This window comes from Rhinopithecus bieti, unplaced genomic scaffold (genome assembly GCF_001698545.2).
Source record: "Rhinopithecus bieti isolate Rb0 unplaced genomic scaffold, ASM169854v2 scaffold_57210, whole genome shotgun sequence".
Lineage (NCBI taxonomy): Eukaryota > Metazoa > Chordata > Mammalia > Primates > Cercopithecidae > Rhinopithecus > Rhinopithecus bieti.
In genome coordinates this window covers 1,097,560-1,119,209 of record NW_016823439.1, presented here as the reverse complement: position 1 = coordinate 1,119,209, position 21,650 = coordinate 1,097,560, and the positions used below count along the sequence as shown (strand labels likewise).

Genomic DNA, 21,650 nt, shown 5'->3' with positions numbered 1-21,650 from the left:
AAAAAAAAAAAAAAAAAGAAGAAGAAAAATTAGCGAGGTGCAATAGCATGCTCCTGTAGTCCCAGCTACTCGGGAGGCTGAGGTGGGAGGATCACTTGAGCCTGAGAGGTGGAGGTTGCAGTGAGCCGAGATCGTGCCACTATAATCCAGCCTGGGTGACAGAATCAGACCCTGTCTCAAAAAAAAAATAAAAATAAATAAAGGCCGGGCTCCTTGGCTCATGCCTGTAATCCCAGCACTTTGGGAGGTCAAGGCAGGCAGATCATCTCAGGTTGGGAGTTCGAGATCAGCCTGACCAACATGGAGAAACCCCGTCTCTACTAAAAATACAAAATTAACCGGTCATGGTGGCACATGCCTGTAATCCCAGCTACTCAGGAGGCTGAGGCAGGAGAATCACTTGAACCCGAGAGGCGGAGGTTGCGGCGAGCTGAGTTGGCGCCATTGCATTCCAGCCTGGGCAACAAGAGTGAAACCCCATCTCAAAAAATAAATAAATAAAATAAAAGTTCTACCTATTAAATGTTTTTTCTTATCAAATAACACAACAGATTGATAAAACTTTTGCTACCATCATGGATGTACTTCCAGTTTTTCAAATTTTGGGTTTATAAAGAAAATGGCCTGATTTGGCAAGCATACCTATCTTCTTTTTGTTTAAAAACATGTAAAGCATTTTTTCCTTTTCTGTAATGATAATTTCTGTAATGATAATTTTTTTGTTTGTAATTTGAGACAGGGTCTCACTCTGTTGCCCAGGCAGGACTGCAGTGGTGCGATCAAGGCTCTCTGCGTGACTACATGCAGCCTTGACCACCTGGACTCAAGCGATTTTCATGCCTCAGCCTCTTGAGTAACGGACTGCAGGCATGCACCGCCACTCCTGGCTAATTTTTAATTTTTTTGTAGGGACTGAGTCTTACCATGTTGCCTAGGCTGGTCTCAAATACCTAGGCTCAAGTTATCCTCTTTCTTTGGCCTCCCAAAGTGCTGGGATTACAGGCATGAGCCATCGACCCCCGGCAGTAATAATTTGTTTATCCTTTTCTGTCTCCAACTCTTTGAGACTATTCACCTCTCTGGGAATTTTTTTTTTTTTGTAAACAGGTCCTTGTAAACAGGACAGACTTTTGCTGACATTTAACCTAAAATCTGGCCCACTTTGTATTCTCTTTTAAGCCACAGTTAAATTTGGTGAAAATTATTTCAGAATAACTGACTGAATGAAATTCATGTTATTGGTTTTCCCAAGGGAATATGAAAATCTAGAAAAGTAAATTTTTTTTGCTTAAAGTATATTGTCATTGCACATTTCATTTCTTAGATGAATTCAGTCTGAGTGATAATCTTCTCTAAACTAATTAGAATTGGTTCTGAAGTTCCATTTTCAAGGCTACTATAATATTCAACCTCTTAAAATTGAATGAGAATTTTAGGGTAGCTGTAATGAGGAATTTTGCTTACTTGAAGTGTATTTCTGTTATTAAATACGTTCATTGGAAGTTAATTTCATTCTTAAACCAGTAATGAGCCCAAGTGTTGATGATTCACTATTTTTAATCAGGTCAGAAGACATCTCTAACCCAAGAAACAGAACTTTTGGAATCCTTACTTCAGGAGGTGGAGCACCAGGTGATGAAATATTAAATGTAATGAAATAGTCTTTATCCTTTTTTCTCTGTATACTATAAAAGTTTTGTTTTTTTTGACAGAGATTATCTGTTTGAGATCAAAAGATCTGTTGATCTTTGTGTTATAATGGAGATTTTTATGAAATAGGAATCAGCTGATTCTTCTCAAGTTTTTTCTTCATGTTTAGGAACCGCATTAGAACTACATTCTGCTTTGTAAGAACAGAATTGTTTCCATAGAAATCTGAATGTATAAGAGGTTAAAATCTCCCCACACTGTGGGGATATTATTGCCAGTTACTTTACATCTAGTGATTATTACGCTAAAGTTTAGCATTTTTATTTATTGAGGAAATATTAAGTCCTAAATAGATAGAGGCATCGTTGTAAATATTGGTGATACAGCAGTGAACAAAATGGCAAAATTCTGTCCTCGTAGAGTTTATATTTTAGATTAGGGTGGGTGAATATGAAGTATATGGTAAATGAGTACATAAAATATATAGTGTTGCGTAAGTATTTGATATATTCACTTGTCTGGAATTTGCTTTTTGTAATTTCTCTCTATGCCTTATACACAGCTGTCTCCTGAGATTTTTATCTTAATCATTCTGAGGACTCCCTTCACATCTTTCTTGTGTTGAATCCCATGTTTCCTGATTCCTATGGTATCTACTTTCTTGGTTTACTTGTTTTGTTTTAATATCCCACTTCCCTCAGTAGCTTTCCAGGAAGGGTAATCAGAACACATTTTTCTTGACTGCATTGTCTGGAAATATTTTTATTTTATTTTTGTACTTGATTGACAATGTGGCTGGTAGAATTCAGCACATAAATATTTACTAAATACTCTTTTTTTTCTTCATTATCCCCAATCTTTTTTCCTTTTCCTTTTTACACACACACATGTATATCTGTGGGGTATTGGCCCCAGGACCTTCATGGATACCAAAATCCTCAGATACTCATGTCCCTTATATAAAATGGCATAGTATTCGCATGTAACCTGTACACATCTCCCATATGCAGACGTGTCAAATTACGACCTTTTGGTCAATGACAGACTGCATATGTGACAATGGTCCCATAAGATTAAAATGGAGCTGAAATATTTCTGTTGCCTAGTGGTGATGTCTAATGACATCATAGCTATTGTAATGTAGTAGCACAAAGCATTAATCACGTGTTTATGGTAATTCTGGTATAAACAAACATACTGCACTGCTAGTTGTATAAAAATATAACACAATTATGTATAGTATGTAATACTTGATAAGTATAATAAACAACTATGCTACTGGTTTATGTATTTACTATACCGTACCATTCATTATTCTAGAATATATTCTAGCATTTATTCCTACTTTTTAGAAAAAGTTGTCTATATTCCAGAAGAAGACATTGTTAGCATTGTAGATCCATACATGCTAGTACCCCTGAAGACCTTTCAATGGGACAAGATGTGGAGGTGGAAGGTGGTGATACTGATGATCCTGACCATGTGTAGGCCTAGGCCATTGTCTTAGTTTTTAACAAAACAGTATTGAGATTGGGTGTATGCCTGTAGTCCCAGCTACTCAGGAAGCTGAGGTGGGAGGATTGCCTCAGCCCAGGAATTCAAGGCTGCAGTATGCTATGATTGTACCTGTGAAAAGCCACTGCACTCACCTGAGAAGTATAGCAAGACCCATCTGTTTAAAAAAGTAAACAAATAGGCCAGGCGTGGTGGCTCATGCCTGTAATCTCTGTACTTTCAGAGGCCAAGGTGGGCAGATCTCTTGAGTGAGTTCAAGACCAGCCTGGGCAACATGGTGAAACTCCGTCTCGACTAAAAATACAAAACTTAGCTGGGTGAGGTGGCACATGCCTGTAGTCCCAGCCACTTGGGAGGTTGAGGCATGAAAATTGCTTGAACCCGGGAGGCGGAGGCTTGCAGTGAGCCGAGATCGTGTCACTGCACTCCAGCCTGGGCGACAGAGTGAGACCCTGTCTCAAAAAATAAATAAATAAATAAATAAATAATAATAACTGAAAAATGTAGGCTACGTGGTGATATAGCCTGTTAGTGTTTATGTAAAGTTTGAAAACATTCAAAACATTGTTTATGGATTTATGTACACACATAGTAATTGCAGAAACACGTATGGTGATAATAAACTAATTTTGAAGGGAGCATGTTGCTTTTGGAAGAAATGGTGTCAAGGAAGGATATACACAGTAAGCATTCAATTATTATAAGTTAAAATTTTTTGTATTATGTGTGTATGTATGTACATATACACAGTGATTTTAAGCATACCTTAAAAATCTTAAGCAAACAGTTCAAATAACTTTAGATCACTTTATGTAAATTGTTCAAAAAACCGTAATGTCTTGGGCAATGCCTGACACGTAATAATATGAATGACAAAATATGCAGCTGTTTGTTATTTTCTGCTGTTACCGTTACGTCATTGATTGATGCTGTAGCTCAAACATGATATCATTATTCTTGGTAACTATAAACTTTGATATATAGCATATGATATATGATACTTTTTTTTTTTCCTTGAGACAGAGTTTTGCCCTGTCGCCCAGGCTGGAGTGCAGTGGCGTGATCTCAGCTCACTGTAACCTCCGCCTCCTGGGTTCAAGCAATTCTTGTGCCTCAGCCTCCTGAGTAGCTGGGACTACAGGCACGCGCCACCACGCCCAGCTAATTGTTGTATTTTTAGTAGAGATGGAGTTTCACCGTGTTGACAAGGCCTTGAACTCGCCAGGTCATGAGGTCTTGAACTCCTGATCTCAAGTGATCCACTCGCCTCAGCCTCCCAAAGTCCTGGGATTACAGGTGTGAGCCACTGTGCCCAGCCATATGATACATTATTTTTGGTGAGCCATGAGCAACTGTTATTTAAAAGATATAAACTCAACTGTAGGTGGGTTTTATGAATATCATTCATATGGCATTTGATAGTATATTAGTTTGCTAGGCCTGTCATAACAAAATACCAGTGACTGTGACACTTAAACATAGAAATTTGTTTTCTCATTATTCTAGGAGCTGAAAGTATAAGATTCAGGTGTTGGCAGGTTTTGTTTCTTCTGAGGTCTCTCTCCTTGACCTGTAAACGACCGCCTTCTTACTGTGTCCTCATGTGGACTTTTCTGTGTGATTGCACAGCCCTAGAGTCTCTTCCTCTTAATAAGGACACCAGTCATGTTAGATTAAGGCCCTACCCCAGTGGCCTCATTTTAACATAATCACCTCTTTAAAGATTATCTCCAAATAGATTGAGGTACTGGAGGTTGAGCCTGCAGCATATAAATTATGGAGGAAAGGGCCACAAAATTCAGCACATGACAGATAGTTTACAAAGCTTTTTCACTATAGCTTCATAATCCTTATAACAAACTTAATGAAGTAAGCAGTGGTGGATATTACTATTTTATTTTCGTATGTAAACAGACTCAGAGTCATGTAATTAGTGGCAGAACTAGGACTTAACTTCAGACTGGTTTTTTTGAAGAAAAAATTAGTAGTCTTGTCTTTTATCTACCATGATTATGTTACTGAAGTGAGATTTGTTACTTTTTCCCAAAGTAGTGTTTCCCAAATTAGTATCAGATGGTTTGTGTGTGTGCGTGTGTGTGTGTGTACACACGGGTGTATGTGTGTATGTTTTGTATTCTGTTACCTAGAATACAGCCTGAGAAATGATTGCTTTTAAAAGCTTTCAACTTGGCCGGGCACGGTGGCTCACACCTGTAATCCCAGCAGTTTGGGAGGCTGAGGCGGGTGGATCACGAGGTCAGGAGTTCAAGACCAGCATGACCAACATGGAGAAACCCAGTCTCTACTAAAAAATACAAAAATTAACCGGGTGTGGTGGCACACACCTGTAATCCCAGCTATTCAATAGGCTGAGGCAGGAGAACCACTTGAACCCAGGAGGCGGAGGTTGCAGTGAGCCGAGATCGTGCCGCTGCACTCCAGCCTGGGCGACAGCAAGACACTGTCTCAAAAAAAAAAAAAGAAAAGAAAAGCTTTCAACTTACAGGTTTGTTCATTAATATATTCATAAGAACTTAACTGTACCAGCCTGAAAATACATTTGTACTTGCTTAGAACCTCACTTATCCTAAAATGTAAGAAGAGAAAAATGCATTAATATTAAGTATATTCAGTGACTTTACTAAAATGTAAGGAGAGAAAAATGCATTAATATTAAGTATACTTATTCAGTGACTTTACTGTTAGAATATTATAGAAATAAACCTAGATTCTTTGTAGATTCTTAATTCTCAAGCTCACTTTGAGTTATTTTTCTCATTTTTTTCAGTTTATAATCAGAATAATTTGTAATTAAGAATTTTGAGGTGGCAGTGAATAGTGATTTTGTTTGTTCAGATAATTTTTTTCCTCACACAGTTGCGGTCTTGTAGTAAGAGTGAGTTGATATCTAAGAGCTCAGAGATCCTTATGATGTTTCAGCAAGTTCATCGGAAGCCCATGGCATCTTTTGTTACCACTCCTGTTCCACCAGACTTTACCAGGTATGACACAGTTTTTAATTTCATTTTCATTTGAAATTTATGTGGAAATGCATATACTTGTTTCAAAAGAATGTTTTTTTTTTTTTAATGCCATGTCTCTGTCTCTCTTTTCTTTTATAGCTAGGGTCTCACTTGTTGCCCAGGCTGGTCTCAAACTCCTGGACTCAAGTAATCTTCCCACCTTGACCTCCCAAATTACCAGGGATCATAGACATGAGCCACCACACTTGACCACTCCATAGCTTTTTAAGGTCTTGTTATGATGGAGTGGTCTGGTGAGCTCTGTTTTATGCATACAAATCTAGTTCTCCTGAAAAGTCTCACAGACTTACACTTTTGACTGTTAAGAGAAAATGATAATGAACTAGGAATCATTTTTTTCCCAAGAGCTCCATCTTCCATAGTATAGAAAAAATAGTTGATTACATTAGCTTCATCAGTGTACCTTTTGAATTAAACTATATCTTCTAACAGAAAACTCAGAAACCGATGAAATGCCAAAAGAATTTGAAGGTGACGGCATGTTACCTCCAGATCCTAAAAGATAGAGAGAGGAAATAATTATGGCAAAAAGTATCCTAGTTTTCGTCTTGGGCTAAACCTTAGAATTTTTCTGAACAGCATATTCCTTCAAGCATGTTTGTAATTATTCTGTGATACTAGACTGGTGGTTTCTGACTAGCTGTTGGAATCACTTGGGATTTGGCTGAAAATTAATCAGTGCTGGGTCATACCATACTCCAGGCCATTTGAAAGAAAATCTTTGGGTGTGTATTAGTCTACTTGGGCTGCCATAACAAAATACCACATACTGGGTGCCTTAAACAACAGAAATGTGTTTTCTCACAGTTTGAGAGACAAGAATTCCAAGATCAGGGTGTCAGAAAATTCACTTTTTTGCTTCAGCTTGCAGACAGCTGCCTTCTTTCTGTGTCCTCACCTGACCTTTTCTCTGTTCTTGCTTGGAGAGAGATCAGTCTCTGGTGTCTCTTTCTCTTTTTATGAGGCCACAAGCCTTATTGTATTAGACCCACTATTATCAACTCATTTAGCCTTAATTATCTTCCTACAGGCCCTGTCTATAGACACAGTCACATTGGGGGTTAAGGCTTTAATATGGGGATTTTGGGAGACAAAATTCAGCCTGTGACATTGGGTTCAGATGGACATTTTCAGTTTGTTCTTTTAAAATCTCCTTAGCTTATTCTAAGATGAGGGGTGAAGCCACTGCTTCAGATAAATGTTTTGGTGTGACAGACTTTATCTTATAGAGATGACTTATGGAATACTATCAAGTTTTCCTACCGTGGTGAGGGCTGTGGCACATTTAGAAAACAGCCTTTGTTATAAAAATGTTTATATGTTGAGCTGCCTTTTCTTTTTCTTCTGATATGTGATGCCCTCTGATGACCACAGAACATTCATTGTACTATTTTATTTTTTATTTTTTTAATTTATTGTTTTATTTATACTCTGTCGCACTCTGTTGTCCAGGCTGGAATGCAGTGGCATGATCTCGGCTCACTGCAACCTCCACCTCCCCGGATTCAAGCAGTTCTTACACCTCAGCCTCCTGGGTAGCTGGGAATATAGGCATGCACCACCATGCCCGGCTAAGTTTTGTATTTTTAGTAGAGACGGGGTTTTTCCATGTTGGCTAGGCTGGTCTCAAACTCCTGACCTCAAGTGATTTGCCTGCCTCAACCTCCCAAAGTGCTGGAGATTATAGGTGTGAGCCACCATGCCTGGCTGCATTCATTGTACTAGAGCATATCGTTTAAGCCAGGGCTTTTCAATCTTGCCATTGTTGACATTTTGAGCATAATAATTATTTGTGGGGTGAGGTGAGCTTTCCTGTGTTTCATAGGATGTTTAGCAGCATCCCAGTAGCACTCCCCACCCCACCACCTTGCAGTTATGACAAAAATGTTTCCAGACATTGCCAAATGTCCATGGGGACAAAATCACCCCGGTTGAGAATCACTGTTATAAGCCCTTCTTACTTGTTATAGATGCTACAGTCCTATAAACAGAAGGACAAAGTTTTTCTGACAGCTAGAACTCCGGTGGTTCTCATTGACCGGTAGAAGTCTTCCTTTCTTTCTGATTAACAACCTCATAAAATATTCATATCTTTTTAAAGCACTGACTTTTTTGTTTAAATCTCTATTTCTGAATGAAAGCACTCAATATTATTAAAAGGACTAGGTTTTTGCTGTCATTAAGTAGACTTGGTTGAAGAATGTTCACCAAAATCCCTAGGATGCCTCACTGATAGTGTGGTCAGCTATTTCAGTTTTCAAGATATGTTTTCTGAACCATTTCATCACTTGTGGAATGAAACAGATTTTAACTTAAGGGTCATATATAAAAATTAGTGTTTTTCAGTTCAAAGTGTAGTGCACGGATGACCTAAGTCACAGCTATGTGTGGCATTTGTCTGAAATGCAAATTCCCAGGCCAGCTTTCCCAGAATCTTTAGAGGTGATATTCAGAAATGTGTCTTGAGCACTCTAAGTAATAATAATGCACTAAAGTTTGGGAACCATTGATGGATGTAAATTCCCATTATACCACTTTCAGCAGCTCATCAGGCAGGCAACAATGCTCACTAGTCTGTTAATTAAACACTTTTAGGGCGTTCTCTCTTTCTCCAGTAATGCTCACTACCTTATTGGAAACTTTGGCTTTTAGTTCATTCTTATTAGAAATCCATTTTATTAGTTGCAACATACGGGAAAAGAGGGCCAAATAAGAAAGGCCAGCATTCATGACATTAAGTTACACACCAAAGTTTAGATGTGCAAAGCAGTGGTGTTTCTGTTGCCTTTAGTTCCATCAGTTAATCATTGGTGATGGAGCCACAATGGAGAAGAAAAGGTCACTAAATCAGTGAAGTGTTATTTATTAAAGACCATGTGCCCAGTATTGTTGCAGGTGCTGCATGGGAGAAGAGGAACTAAAAATCTTACTGTGGGGCGGGCACAGTGGCTCACGCCTGTAACCACAGCACTTTGAGAGGCTGAGGCAGGCGGATCACCTGAGGTCAGGAGTTTGAGACCAGCCTGACCAACATGGAGAAACCCCGTCTCTACTAATACAAAATTAGCCAGATGTGGTGGCACATGCCTGTGATCCCAGCTACTCAGGAGGCAGAGGCAGAAAAGAAAAAAAAAAAAGAAAGGTAAAATAGTATAGCTCTCGGTTCATAGAGAGTTTTATGTTTCAGGGAGAAATAGTCAAGTTAGTAAGGAGAACCAGTTTTTATATAGCTCAGGAGTCTATTTCCTTAAGGAAAAAAATGGATACTTGTGGTTCTCCCTTTTTTCCCTTTGTTCATGAAGTTATGATGAGGTTACTGGTCTGAAGATTTGCAGATCAGTGACTTCCAGATTACTGGGCTAGAGATGGTTTGAGGCTAGTTTCCCATATTCTGTGAAGACAGAGATTCACTGACACCATCATGAGATGAATCCAGTCTTCATAAAGACCAGAGCAGTCTACACTTCTGAAGGAGGAGAAAATTTTAAAACTATGAAAAGATAAAGCAGTGCCTCATCTGCCACAGAATGGTAACATCAGTATGACTGAAGATAACCTCTAAATGAATGAGCATAATATGGAGAGGTGGTGGTAGAATTAGATGGCCTAGCAGTAGCAATAGCTTTGTGTGTAAATATAAAGAATGCAAAATCGGTGAGCCGAGATCACGCCACTGCACTCCAGCCTGTGTGACAGAGCAGGACTCCGTCTCAAAAAAACAAACAAACAAACAAAAAACCAAAAGAAAATTAAAATTAAAAAAAAGAAGCAAAATAATTTCTTTTGCGAAAGAAATTTTTGAGCAAATATTTCCAACTCTATGAATCTGCCAGCAAGTATTTGTAAATATTCATTCAATGAATATATATGCCAGCTATATTTTAGGCATGTGTTAAGTGCTAGCAGTAAGCATAGTACAGAGCTCTTTGTATTTATAATTATGATTTAGAAAAACAGATTATTGGAACAGTAATAAAATTAATGTGGTAACTGGTGATAGGGGAAGTAAGTATCCTGTTTAATGCTGCCCCATACCACTAATTTGTCATTATACTATTTGTGTCCAAAAGGTTTTCCATAGAAAAATGTACATATGTGAAAGTATATCACAGTACCAGTTTTCTATGCTCTGAATGTGGTCATTTTCTCTTAGCAAGTGAGACTAGGGTAAACTGGACTGTACCCGCTTGGTTCATGAGTATTAGTAACCTGTGCTTTTTAGCCTGGAAGCTTTCTACTTCACCATTCTGAGTTGAAAATGGCATCTCCTGTTGTTTATTTTGTGTTTTGCTAAAGTCTTTTGACCCTTAATGGCCAATAAAATATGATAATGATAGTCTGGACTTAGAGCAGAAATAACAGTAACAACAACACAGGAAATAAATCACACTGAACATGGCAGAAGAAATAGTATGCAGATTAGCAGGCAACTGGGGATTGATTAAAGTCTTTGCATGTTGTGGAGGATATTCTGTACTTAATAAGAGACCTGATTGAAAGTTGCACAAAATTACAAAAGCATGTCAAATTTGAAGACTATACTGGGAAAGCTCCCTTAGAGCTCTTACTATGTTTATGGTTCTAGAAAGGCTTCCTAGGCACTAATTGCATTGGCCCTGCTAAATGGGGTTTGTGTATATTAAGTGCTAGGAGATCATATAATGGGAAGACCTTAGAGCAAACCTCCAAGAGCATATGACTTCTAATCTGTTATCTGAAAAAATAGTCAGGGTTAACTAGGCAAAAGGATATGGAGATGAGGAATGTGAGTCTTCTAAGGAAGGATAACAACTGACTAGGGATATCATAGGGATTCTTGACATGGTCAATTTGGATAGTAGCTATACAGTTAATCACAGGGCAAAGTACATCTACTTACCGTTTAAAAGATGTGACCTATTTAGCTATACGTACTTACACTAAAATAAAGCATTATTTATCTATATTGTATTGCAAGCCACTAATTTCTTTAGACACTATCACAGTGTGGCAGTGCTGTAGGTGTATCTTTTATCTTGTTTTGATAGTAACCAAAATTATGATGAATTGAACTTTAGAAAATATACCTGAAGATGTGGTGAAATGGTTTGCAGTTTGTTGTTTTGGTAAATCTGTAATTTTATATATCAAATTCATAACACTGTATTAAAACTGTATGATAGTCTTTTTCATAGTGTTTTAATGAATTTTGAGGTGTTCTAATGACAGTGTACAAACCATCCACATAATTAAAGGTAGTTAGCAGCAAAGTGACGTTTAGTCCATACTGTGATTATAATGCAGTTCTCTTTGAAGAAGATTGGATGGGACTAAAGTTGCTTGAAGTAGTTTTGACTTGCCAAGAAAATATTAGTGTGCTAGTCCCTCACAGTTGCCCCTTAGGTAATGAGGTATTCATCCTATAAAAATGTATAGATTTGCTAGTAAATAGTTTCAAAGTATTTGAAGTCTGTTAATATTTCCCATAATTCATTCCAAAAAAGGAAGTTTGGGGATTAATTGTGATATCGCTGACTGTTGGTTCTTTTCATTTTTTAAAGCATGTTTATATCTGTTTCATAATTCAGATGCACACCCTAAGCGTCAATTTCTTTTTCCCATTTCCATGAGTACTTTTAAAGTATATTTCTAGTACTCACTTTGATAATTAATTATATAATGTATTGCCTTTTTTAAGGGAAAAAAAACTTTTATAAAATATTTATTTGTTGATTTATTGATTGAGACAGAGTTTGGCTCTGTTGCCCTCGCTGGAGTGTGGTAGTGCAATCTCGATTCACCGCAACCTCCGCCTCTAGGGTTCAAGCGATTCTCGTGCCTCAGCCTCCCGAGTAGCTGGGATTGCAGGGGCGCACTACCACGTCTGGGTAATTTTTGTGTATTTTTAATAGAGATGGGGTTTCACCATGTTGGCCGTGCTGGTCTTGAGCTCCCGACCTCAGGTAATCCACCTACCTTGGCCTCCCAGAGTGCTGGGATTATAGACGTGAGCCACCTCGCCCAGCCAAAAAACTTTTATAAAGTATTTGTATCTCTAATTTAATTGCATACTTGATGGTTTTATGAAGTCATTTGATTTAATGTTATGTTCAGTAAAGATTTAAAATATTTCTTAGATTTTAGTTTAATAAAGTTTTAAGATACTACTGAGGGACTTGGTTTTTTTAGGTAAATGGAATTTTAAACATATAAGCTAAATAATTATTTTGTCTTTGCTTTCTTTTAGTGAATTAGTGCCATCTTATGATTCAGCTACTTTTGTTTTAGAGAATTTCAGGTAAGAGTTTTTGACAATTCTGGTTTTTTGTATGTGTATATAAGGAAGAGCCAGGAAGGTATTCTTTGGTAATACAGTAATCTAGTGAACTGTATCACTCACTTTAGAAGTCTTAGAAGAATAAGTTTCATATTAGAAACATAGAGATTATTTGTGCTATATTTTATTGTATCTTTAGACTGACTGCTTCTCTAGTCTGGGAAAAGGAACATTTTCTTTTTATTTTGAGACAGGGTTTTGCTCTGTCACCCAAACTAGAGTGCAGTGGCATGATCATTGCTCACTGCAGCCTCAACCTCCTGGGCTGCAGCAATCCTCACACCTCAGCCTCCCAAGTAACTGGGACTACAAACATCTGCCACCACACAGATAGGGTCTCACTGTTTCATAGGCTGGTCTCAAACTCCTGGGCTCCAGTGATTCTCCCAACTCAGCCTCCCAAAGTGCTGGAATTACAGACATTAGCTGTGGTGGCCAAAGTGATTGATTATACTGCCCAAAGTGAGGAACCATTTTAAATAAGAGAGATCACTTAGCTTTGGCTAAGGTGAGGGGCCGGACAGTTAGAGGTTGATGAGCCCCCACTTACCCATCCTCAGAAATAAAAGTAGTGAGAAGAAATCCATTGAGATCCATTTATCTCAGCTCAAAGTGAAGAATTGTGGATAGGGGCCATTATTGTAAGAAATTTGTCAGTTATGTGTTAATTTTGTTTGCTTTTACTACTTTTTCTCTAAGATCAGAAGTGAAGATCATAACATGCAAAGGTTCTTAGCAATTTGTCTTTGAGGGCAGCATGGAAATGGAAACAAGTAATACAAGGTCTTCAGGAGAGAAACTCCAAATAATAGGCAAAGGCCATCAAAATAAGGCCACACTGGGCGGGGCATGGTGGCTCATGCTTGTAATTGCAGCACTTTGGGAGGCTGAGGCAGGTGGATCATCTGAGGTCAGGAGTTCAAGACCAGCCTGGCCAACGTGATGAAACCCCTTCTGTACTAAAAATACAAAAGTAAGTTGGGCGTGGTGGTAGGCGCCTATAATCCCAGCTACTTGGGAGGCTGAGGCAGGAGAATCGCTTGAAACCGGGAGGTGGAGGTTGCAGTGAGCCAAGATCGTGCCACTGTGCTTCAGCTGGCACAAGAGCAAAGAGACGTCTTTCTCAAAAAAAAAAAAAAAAAAAAAGCCGACACAGAAGGTTTGACGCGCCTTCGTATGTTATCCCTCTTCCTATTTAATTTGTCTTTTCTTATGGGATACTTTTGTGGCTAAAACGTATTCTCTCTGAGGTTTTTCCTACATTTATTAAGGTTTAGTGTACTCTCGTTTTTCAATGTTAAAAGATGATTATACTGCAGAGAAGTAAGGAAGAAACATTCTGGGTTTTATTTTTAATGGTGAAAGACTGCTTGTTGAAGCATTAATTAAATTTGGGAGACTTAGTGATATATTCCTTTTCCCTTAAATGTCACAATTTTGAGGGTTTTTTTCCCCCTGAAACTTAAAAGATATTGCTGAATATTTCAGTATCTTTAAATTTTCTTTATTTCAGAATGTAAGCGTATCTAAACTTTTACAGTGGAATTTTGACCTGATCAGTCACCTTGTTATTTGTCTAAGATTTCCAATATGTAACAAAGAAACTGGTTGGTCTTTCTTTTTGCCTGTTGCCATTTCATGACAGTTTTGATCTTGGGATTTGGTTGGTTTTCTTTTTCGTTAGCACTTTGCGTCAGAGAGCAGATCCTGTTTACAGTCCACCTCTTCAAGTTTCAGGACTTTGCTGGAGGTTGAAAGTTTACCCAGTAAGTTTTTGATGTTTCTAATAAATTTTGAAACCAAAGTCTTTCTTTCAGAGTTCTGTAGTACACTAGTTTGATTACTGAGAACTGTTAACTCTTCTTATTTTTTGTTACATATGCTATCCCTGTTCCCTGTTCCCCTTGTCCCTGCATATTAGACAACTGTTTGTCCTCACCTAGTTCTCTAATATATTCTGCTGGAAGGCCTGTTGGAAACAATATTCCCTGAGTTCTCCTATGTTGAAACAGTTTTTGCCCTTTATATTCTAAAGCTAATATTGCTGGATATAATATCCTTGGCTCATATTTTCTTTCATTGGGTATCTTCAATATGCAATTCCATTTTCTTTTCTTTTCTTTTCTTTCTTTTTTTTTTTTTTTTTTTTTGAGGCGGAGTCTTGCTCTGTTGCCCAGGCTGGAGTGCAGTGGCCGGATCTCAGCTCACTGCAAGCTCCGCCCCCCGGGTTTACGCCATTCTCCTGCCTCAGCCTCCCGAGTAGCTGGGACTACAGGCGCCTGCCACCACGCCCGGCTAGTTTTTTGTATTTTAGTAGAGACGGGGTTTCACCATGGTCTCGATCTCCTGACCTTGTGATCCCCCCACCTCGGCCTCCCAAAGTGCTGGGATTACAGGCGTGAGCCACCGTGCCCGGCCTGCAATTCCATTTTCTTTAGGAAAAGTGTGATAATAAACTATTTTTCTTTACTTTTAAAGATGTTTGGTGATATTACCTAGATGCTAAATAATCTTTTTGAGTCCAGTAATTTACTATTACACATTTTAGTCCTCCTGGGTTAGTATTCTCAGTTACACACTAAAGTCTTTCAATATGTAGTTTCAGATTTTTTTTTAAGAAAAGTTTTTACGATGCCGGGCCGGCGCGTGCCCAAGCCTGCCTAATCCCTAGCCACTTTGGGAGCCGTGAGACGCGGATCACGATGGTCACCCCAACCCCCCCCCCCCCCCCCCCCCCCAAGATTCCCCCTGGAAGATCGCAGACCATCGCCGGCTCCTAACACGCGCTGACACCCCCGTCTCTATCTTAAAATACAAAAAACTAGCCGCTGATGGCGGTGGCGGCGCCTGTTATGTCCCAGCACTACTCAGCCGAGCCTGAGGCAGGGAGAATGGGCGTTAACCCCACTGCGTGGCGGCGGAGCTTGCAGTGAGCCTGAGCATCCCGGCCACTGCCACTCCAGCCTGCGGCGACAGAGCCCGAGACTCCGTTCTCAACCAAAAAGGAAAAAAAAAAAAAAAAAAAAAAAAAAAAAAAAAAGAAAAGTTTTTGCATAATGCGGGTTATACAATAATATTATATAATCTTTGTACTGCGGCCTGTATTCACCCTAGCTTACCTTATGACTTCATCGACGTATTCAGTTGGATATCTATTTTGAATGATATCCGATGTAGCCTCAAAATTTGCCCTCAGCGTCGTTTCAAGCAAAGGTAGGCACCAAAAATGCAAAGGGCTCGATAATAGTACTTGTATCCCCGTCTGGTTAGTCATTCCAGTAGGACACTGTAGATGGTATCTGAAGGCACTCTCTTAACTTCTCAGCGCCTTCATGTGTCTCATGTGTGGGGGAACAGAATGTTGCTCGGTAAAGCAAGTAGTTGATAATAAATGTGTTATTCTTTTAAAACCATAGACATCTGAAGTACTGCGCCTGCGCATATCATAGGAAGTAAATATCTCTTTTTTTAAAAGGTCTTGAACAGTTAAAACAAAAAAGGGTGAGCGTAATTTAATCTTTATAAAAAGTCTATAGTAGATGATTTAAAAATTTCTCAACTCTCATTAGAGAGCAATCCTTATATGGGAATTCTAACATTAAAATCATTATAGCAAATTGTTATTTGATTACCTTTCAGCATTTTTTTTTGTTTTTTTTTTTTGGGTATTACCTTTTGTGTATGTTGGTCTTAAAAATTAATTTTTGGTTTAAAATTTTTTTTTTGCCTCATTTCTAATGAAATTATTTTTCCCATTAGGGTCTTGGTTTTTTGTTAAAGTTGATTTATAAGAGTTCTATATATGTTAAGACTCTTAACCTTTCTCATGGTTGTTGATATTTCCCTTCATTTCTGTGCCTTAGTAGTTTCGCTTTTTTTTTGTTGTTGTTGTTGAGACGGAGTCTCGCTCTGTCGGCCAGGCTGGAGTGCAGTGGCCGGATCTCAGCTCACTGCAAGCTCCGCCTCCCGGGTTTACGCCATTCTCCTGCCTCAGCCTCCCAAGTAGCTGGGACTACAGGTGCCCGCCACCTGGCCCAGCTAGTTTTTTGTATTTTTTTTTAGTAGAGACGGGGTTTCACTGTGTTAGCCAGGATGGTCTTGATCTCCTGACCTCGTGATCCGCCCATCTCGGCCTCCCAAAGTGCTAGGATTACAGGCTTGAGCCACCACGCCTGGCCCGCTTTTTTTTTTTTAATACACAGAAGTTTAAAGTTGTTAAGAACTCAAATCTGTTGGTGGTTTTTTTTTATTATTTCTTCCATTGCCTTGAGGCTTAGAAGTATTTCTCAATCTAGATATCAGATATTAATCTGCATTTTGTTTTATTGTAGCTTAATATTTTTTACACTTCAACTGATTATTCTTCTTTTAGGATGGAAATGGAGTTGTGCGAGGTTACTACTTATCTGTGTTTCTGGAACTCTCAGCTGGCTTGCCTGAAACTTCTAAGTAAGAAGTGTAATTAAATAACAACCTTAATGTGCATTTACATACATTCCCCTAGCAATTTTGTTAATTTTATTTTGTTAGTTACTGTATTGGTATGTCTGTTAAGATGTAGAGTAATATGAAATTGTTGGCATCATAGGATGGTATAGATTGGCAGTTCTCAAACTGTTTGTTCTCATACTCTTAAAATTATTGGGAACCCCAAAGAGTTTTTGTTTATATGGGTTACATATATTGTTATTTTCTGAGTTGGAACTTAAAACTGAAAAGAAATTATTTAAAATTTTAATTCACTTTTGAGGTAACAACAAGCCTGTTGCATACTAACATAAATAACATTTTAAATGAAAAGTAACTATTTTCCTAAAAAAAAAATTTTAAGAAAACTTGTATTGCTTTGCGTGTTTGGAAATCTCTTTACTATCTGGCTTAAAAGAAGACAACTGGATTCTCATGTCTGCTTTTATATTCAATTTTTTAAAAATATCATTTTGATTGAAATACATGTATAAAATCTGGCTGCAGAGTTCTACAACCATCACCAACATCTAATTTTATAACATTCTGTTTACCCCACAAGGAATCCCTGTACTCATTATCTGTCACTTCCCATTCCCCCTTTCCCTCAGTCCCTGAGAACCACAAATGTACTTTTTGTCAAGGAGGAATATTTTTTAAAGTGGTTTTAGATAATTGTGGATCTTCTTTGATATTACATCCAAACTGAACAAGTGGTAGGTTGTTAAATGTTATTTATAATGGGGATCTGGAATCATATTAATGATTTTTTTTTTTTTAACTCTGTTACATGAAATCTGTTAGTTTGGTATGGAATGTCTGCTTTCAGCTAACATGAATCAAGAGGGATGACATCTACCCATTTTCCTGCAACAACCAAAAAAAAAAAATCTGATGAAACATTTTCTAGACACTGGACATGGTGGTAACAAATGATAACAGTCCCTGAGAGATGAGAAATGCAAACTAGCTCTGTGATTTCTCCAGCTTACTGCCTTGAGAGAGTTTTCAGGCTGCAACACAGGGAGGAGCTGGGTTCTACTGAGGTAGAACCTGGCAGACTTAGTTGAGGGGATAGTGCTGAGAGTCTAGAAAGGACAATGCAGCTAGAGCTCATTGGACAAAATACCAGAGAGGAGAAAGCTGCAGAGACTGAAGTCTAGAGATCCGCAATGGGTTCCCCTTGAGTATTCAGCAGAGTACTTACCAAGGCATATGTGTGAGGAAACTACCTGAGATTGGGGAAAGAACTACCTGACAGGATTAGAGGGAATAATGATTGCCTGGTGTTCACACAGGGCCAGGAACTGTGTCTGTTGCAACCAACCATGGTGGAGAAATTTGTAATTCATGGGTCATTGGGTATAATGCTAAGGAAGTTTTTGCCTTGATAGCAGAAATTAGCCCTAGACTGAACACTGCTCTGGACCCACCTAACAAAAGTGAGACCTGAAAGGATCAAATTGTTTTCAAGTAACTTAACTGCATCCCAGAAGGAAGCTCAAGAAAATTTATAAGGTTGCTGAAGTATCTAACATCCAACAGAGTAAAATTTACAGTGTCTTTTGTTCAGTCAAAGGTTAATATGCCAGACTGGCTGGCACATACCTGTAATCCCAGCACTTTGGGAGGCCAAGACAGGAGGATTGCTGAAGACCAGGAATTTGAGACCACCCTGGGCAATATGGTGAGACCCTGCACAAGTCTCAGCTACTCAGGAGGCTAAGGCAGGAGGATTGCTTGAGCCCAGGAAGTCGAGGCTGCAGTGAGCTGTGTCTGCACCACTGCACTCCAGCCTGAATGACAGAGTGAGACCATGTCTCAATTTATTTATTTACGTAATGTATTTTGAGTCTCACTTTATCACCCAGCTTGGAGTACAGTGGCATGATCTCAGCTCACTGCAACCTCTGCCTCCCAAGTTCAAGCAATTCTCCTGCCTCAGCCTCCCAAAATAGCTGGGATTACAGGCATGCAACACCACACCCAGCCAATTTTTGTATTTTTAGTAGAAACGGGGTTTCACCATATGGCCAGGCTGGTCTTGAACTCTTGACCTCAGGTGATCCGCCCACCTCAGCCTCCCAAAGTGCTGGGATTACAGGTGTGAGCCACTCTGCCTGGTCAAGAATTCTTTATATATTTTGGATACTAAACCTTTATCAGACATATGATTTGCAAATAGTTTCTCCCATTTGGTAGGTTGTCTTTTCACTTTCTTGATAATGTCCATTAATGCACAAAAGTTTATAGACTGTATCTTCGTCTTTTTGTAAACCTGAAAATTTTACAAGATTGGATATATAAATCAGAATATATTGGCTTCTGTGTATACTTCTTTTCTTTTTGAGACAGGGTCTTGCTGTGTCACTGAGGCTGGAGCATAGTGGCACAATTATGGCTCACTGCAGCCTCAGCCTCCTGGGCCCAGGTGATCCTCCTGCCTCAGTCTCCCAAGTAGCTGGGATTACGGGAATGCACTACCATACCCAGCTAATTTTTTTGGTTTTTGTTTTTATAGAGACGGGGTTTCACCATGTTGCCCAGGCTAGTCGCAGACTCCTGGGCTCAGGCGATCCACCCACCTCGGCCTCCTAAAGTGCTGGGATTACAGGTGTTAGCCACTGTATCCAGCTTACTTATTTTCTTTCTCTTTTTCTTTTCTTTTTAACTTTTATTTTAGATTTGGCGTTACGTATGAAGGTTTGTTACATAGGTAAACTCATGTCATGGGAGTTTGTTGTACAGATTATTTCATCACCCAGGAATTAAGCCCAGTACTTGATAGTTATCTTTTCTGTTCCTCTCCCTTTTTCCACCCTCTACCCTCAAGTATACCCCAGTGTCTGTTGTTTCCTTCTTTGTGTTCATAAGTTCTCATTATTTAGCTCCCACTGTGTAAGTGAGAACATGTGGTATTTGGTTTTCTATTCCTGCATTAGTTTGCTGAGGATAATAGCCTCCAGCTCCATCCTTCCATGTTGCACAGAAAACATGATCTCGTTCTTTTTTATGGCTGCATACTTATTTTCTATTAGGAAATTTTATAGCCTTTGATTTTCTGAATACACAATAATTTGCTTTGCTATAACTTGTGCTGGAAAAATACAGTAGAGTATTTCAAAATTTGTATTTTAAAATTGCAAGGTGATAAACCTCAAAGGATAATAGAAATAACAGAATATTTATGTATGAGGAAACATGTAGTGAATATAAGGAAAAAATATTGCATTAATAAAAGCAACTTTGAATTACTTCTTTATTCAAAATTTATTTATGTTTTGAGGTGTTGTTTTATACCTGATATATTGGCAAACATCTTTATGAGGAAAAAAGGACCTAGTGCCATTCATGTTTTGGTGGTTCGTTCAAAATACTGCTGTTTTGGCCGGGTGCAGTGGCTCACGCCTGTAATCCCAGCACTTTGGGAGGCCAAGGAGGGTGGATCATCTGAGGTCAGGAGTTTGAGACCAGCCTGGTCAACATTACGAAACCATGTCTCTACTAAAAATACAAAAAATTAGCTGAGTGTGGTGGCGCGCGCCTGTAATCTCAACTACTTGGGAGGCTGAGGCAGGAGAATCACTTGAACCGGGGGGCAGAGGTTGCAGTGAGCTGAGACCCTGCCACTGCCCTCTAGCCTGGGCGACAGAGTGAGACTCCATCTCAAAAAATAAATAAATAAACAAAAATTTTTAAAACTGCTCTTTTTCTGACTGGGCGTGGTGGCTCATGCCTGTAATCCCAGCACACTGGGAGGCCAAGGTGGGTGGATCACCTGAGGTCAGGAGTTCAAGACCAGCCTGGCCAACATGAACCACCATCTCTACTAAAAATACAAAATTAGCCAAGCATGATACACACCTGTAATCCCAGCTACTCTGGAGGCCGAGACAGGAGAATCACTTGAACCTGGAGTCAGAGGATGCAGTGAGCTGAAATCGCACCATTGCATTCCAGCCTGGGCAACAAGAGTGAAACTCCATCTCAAAAAAATAAAAAAGCCCAAAATACTGCTGTTTTTATAAATGATAAAAGAAATGTAACTGCGTATATCAATAAGGTTTCCTCTCAGGTGATTACTTAGTGACCTTAATGTTTAGATGAGTTTGTCTTTTGTTCTTGTTTTACTAACTGTATAGTAATGGTCTGTTTTTCAATTTTAGATATGAATATCGTGTAGAGATGGTTCACCAGTCCTGTAATGATCCTACAAAAAATATCATTCGAGAATTTGCATCTGACTTTGAAGTTGGAGAATGCTGGGGCTATAATAGATTTTTCCGTTTGGACTTACTTGCAAATGAAGGATACTTGAATCCACAAAATGATACAGTGATTTTAAGGTAATAGGAAACATTTAATGTTGTGGTTTTTATTGTGGGGAAATAATATCATTGGAACTGTATTTCAAAGATCATTTGGTTAACAAAGATGAATATTGAAATTCATACTAACTATAACCTCATCACTTTCTTAACTGTTTTATTTAAGTGGATAATAATTAAAAATTTGTAGTCAAAAAGTCAAACTTTTTTTTTGACATCTAGTTAGTAATTCCATTAAAGATATGCTGGGTGCGGTGGTGCGCCGGTGTTTCCATCTACTCTGGAGGCTGAGATGGGAGGATAGATTAGGCCCAGGAGTTTGAGACCAGC

General features: G+C 38.8%; 1 protein-coding gene across 1 annotated transcript in view; it reads left to right on the top strand.

Annotated features, from left to right (window-relative positions):
- Nucleotides 1–21,650, top strand: part of TRIM37 (tripartite motif containing 37) — a 110,789-nt gene that overhangs the window by 30,629 nt on the left and 58,510 nt on the right. Inside the window, exons 9-14 of the mRNA XM_017861564.1 lie at nucleotides 1,565–1,632; nucleotides 6,043–6,167; nucleotides 12,436–12,486; nucleotides 14,210–14,291; nucleotides 16,898–16,974; nucleotides 21,159–21,338. Of these exons, the coding sequence (XP_017717053.1) occupies nucleotides 1,565–1,632; nucleotides 6,043–6,167; nucleotides 12,436–12,486; nucleotides 14,210–14,291; nucleotides 16,898–16,974; nucleotides 21,159–21,338 (583 nt within the window). The remainder of the gene's footprint in view (nucleotides 1–1,564; nucleotides 1,633–6,042; nucleotides 6,168–12,435; nucleotides 12,487–14,209; nucleotides 14,292–16,897; nucleotides 16,975–21,158; nucleotides 21,339–21,650) is intronic.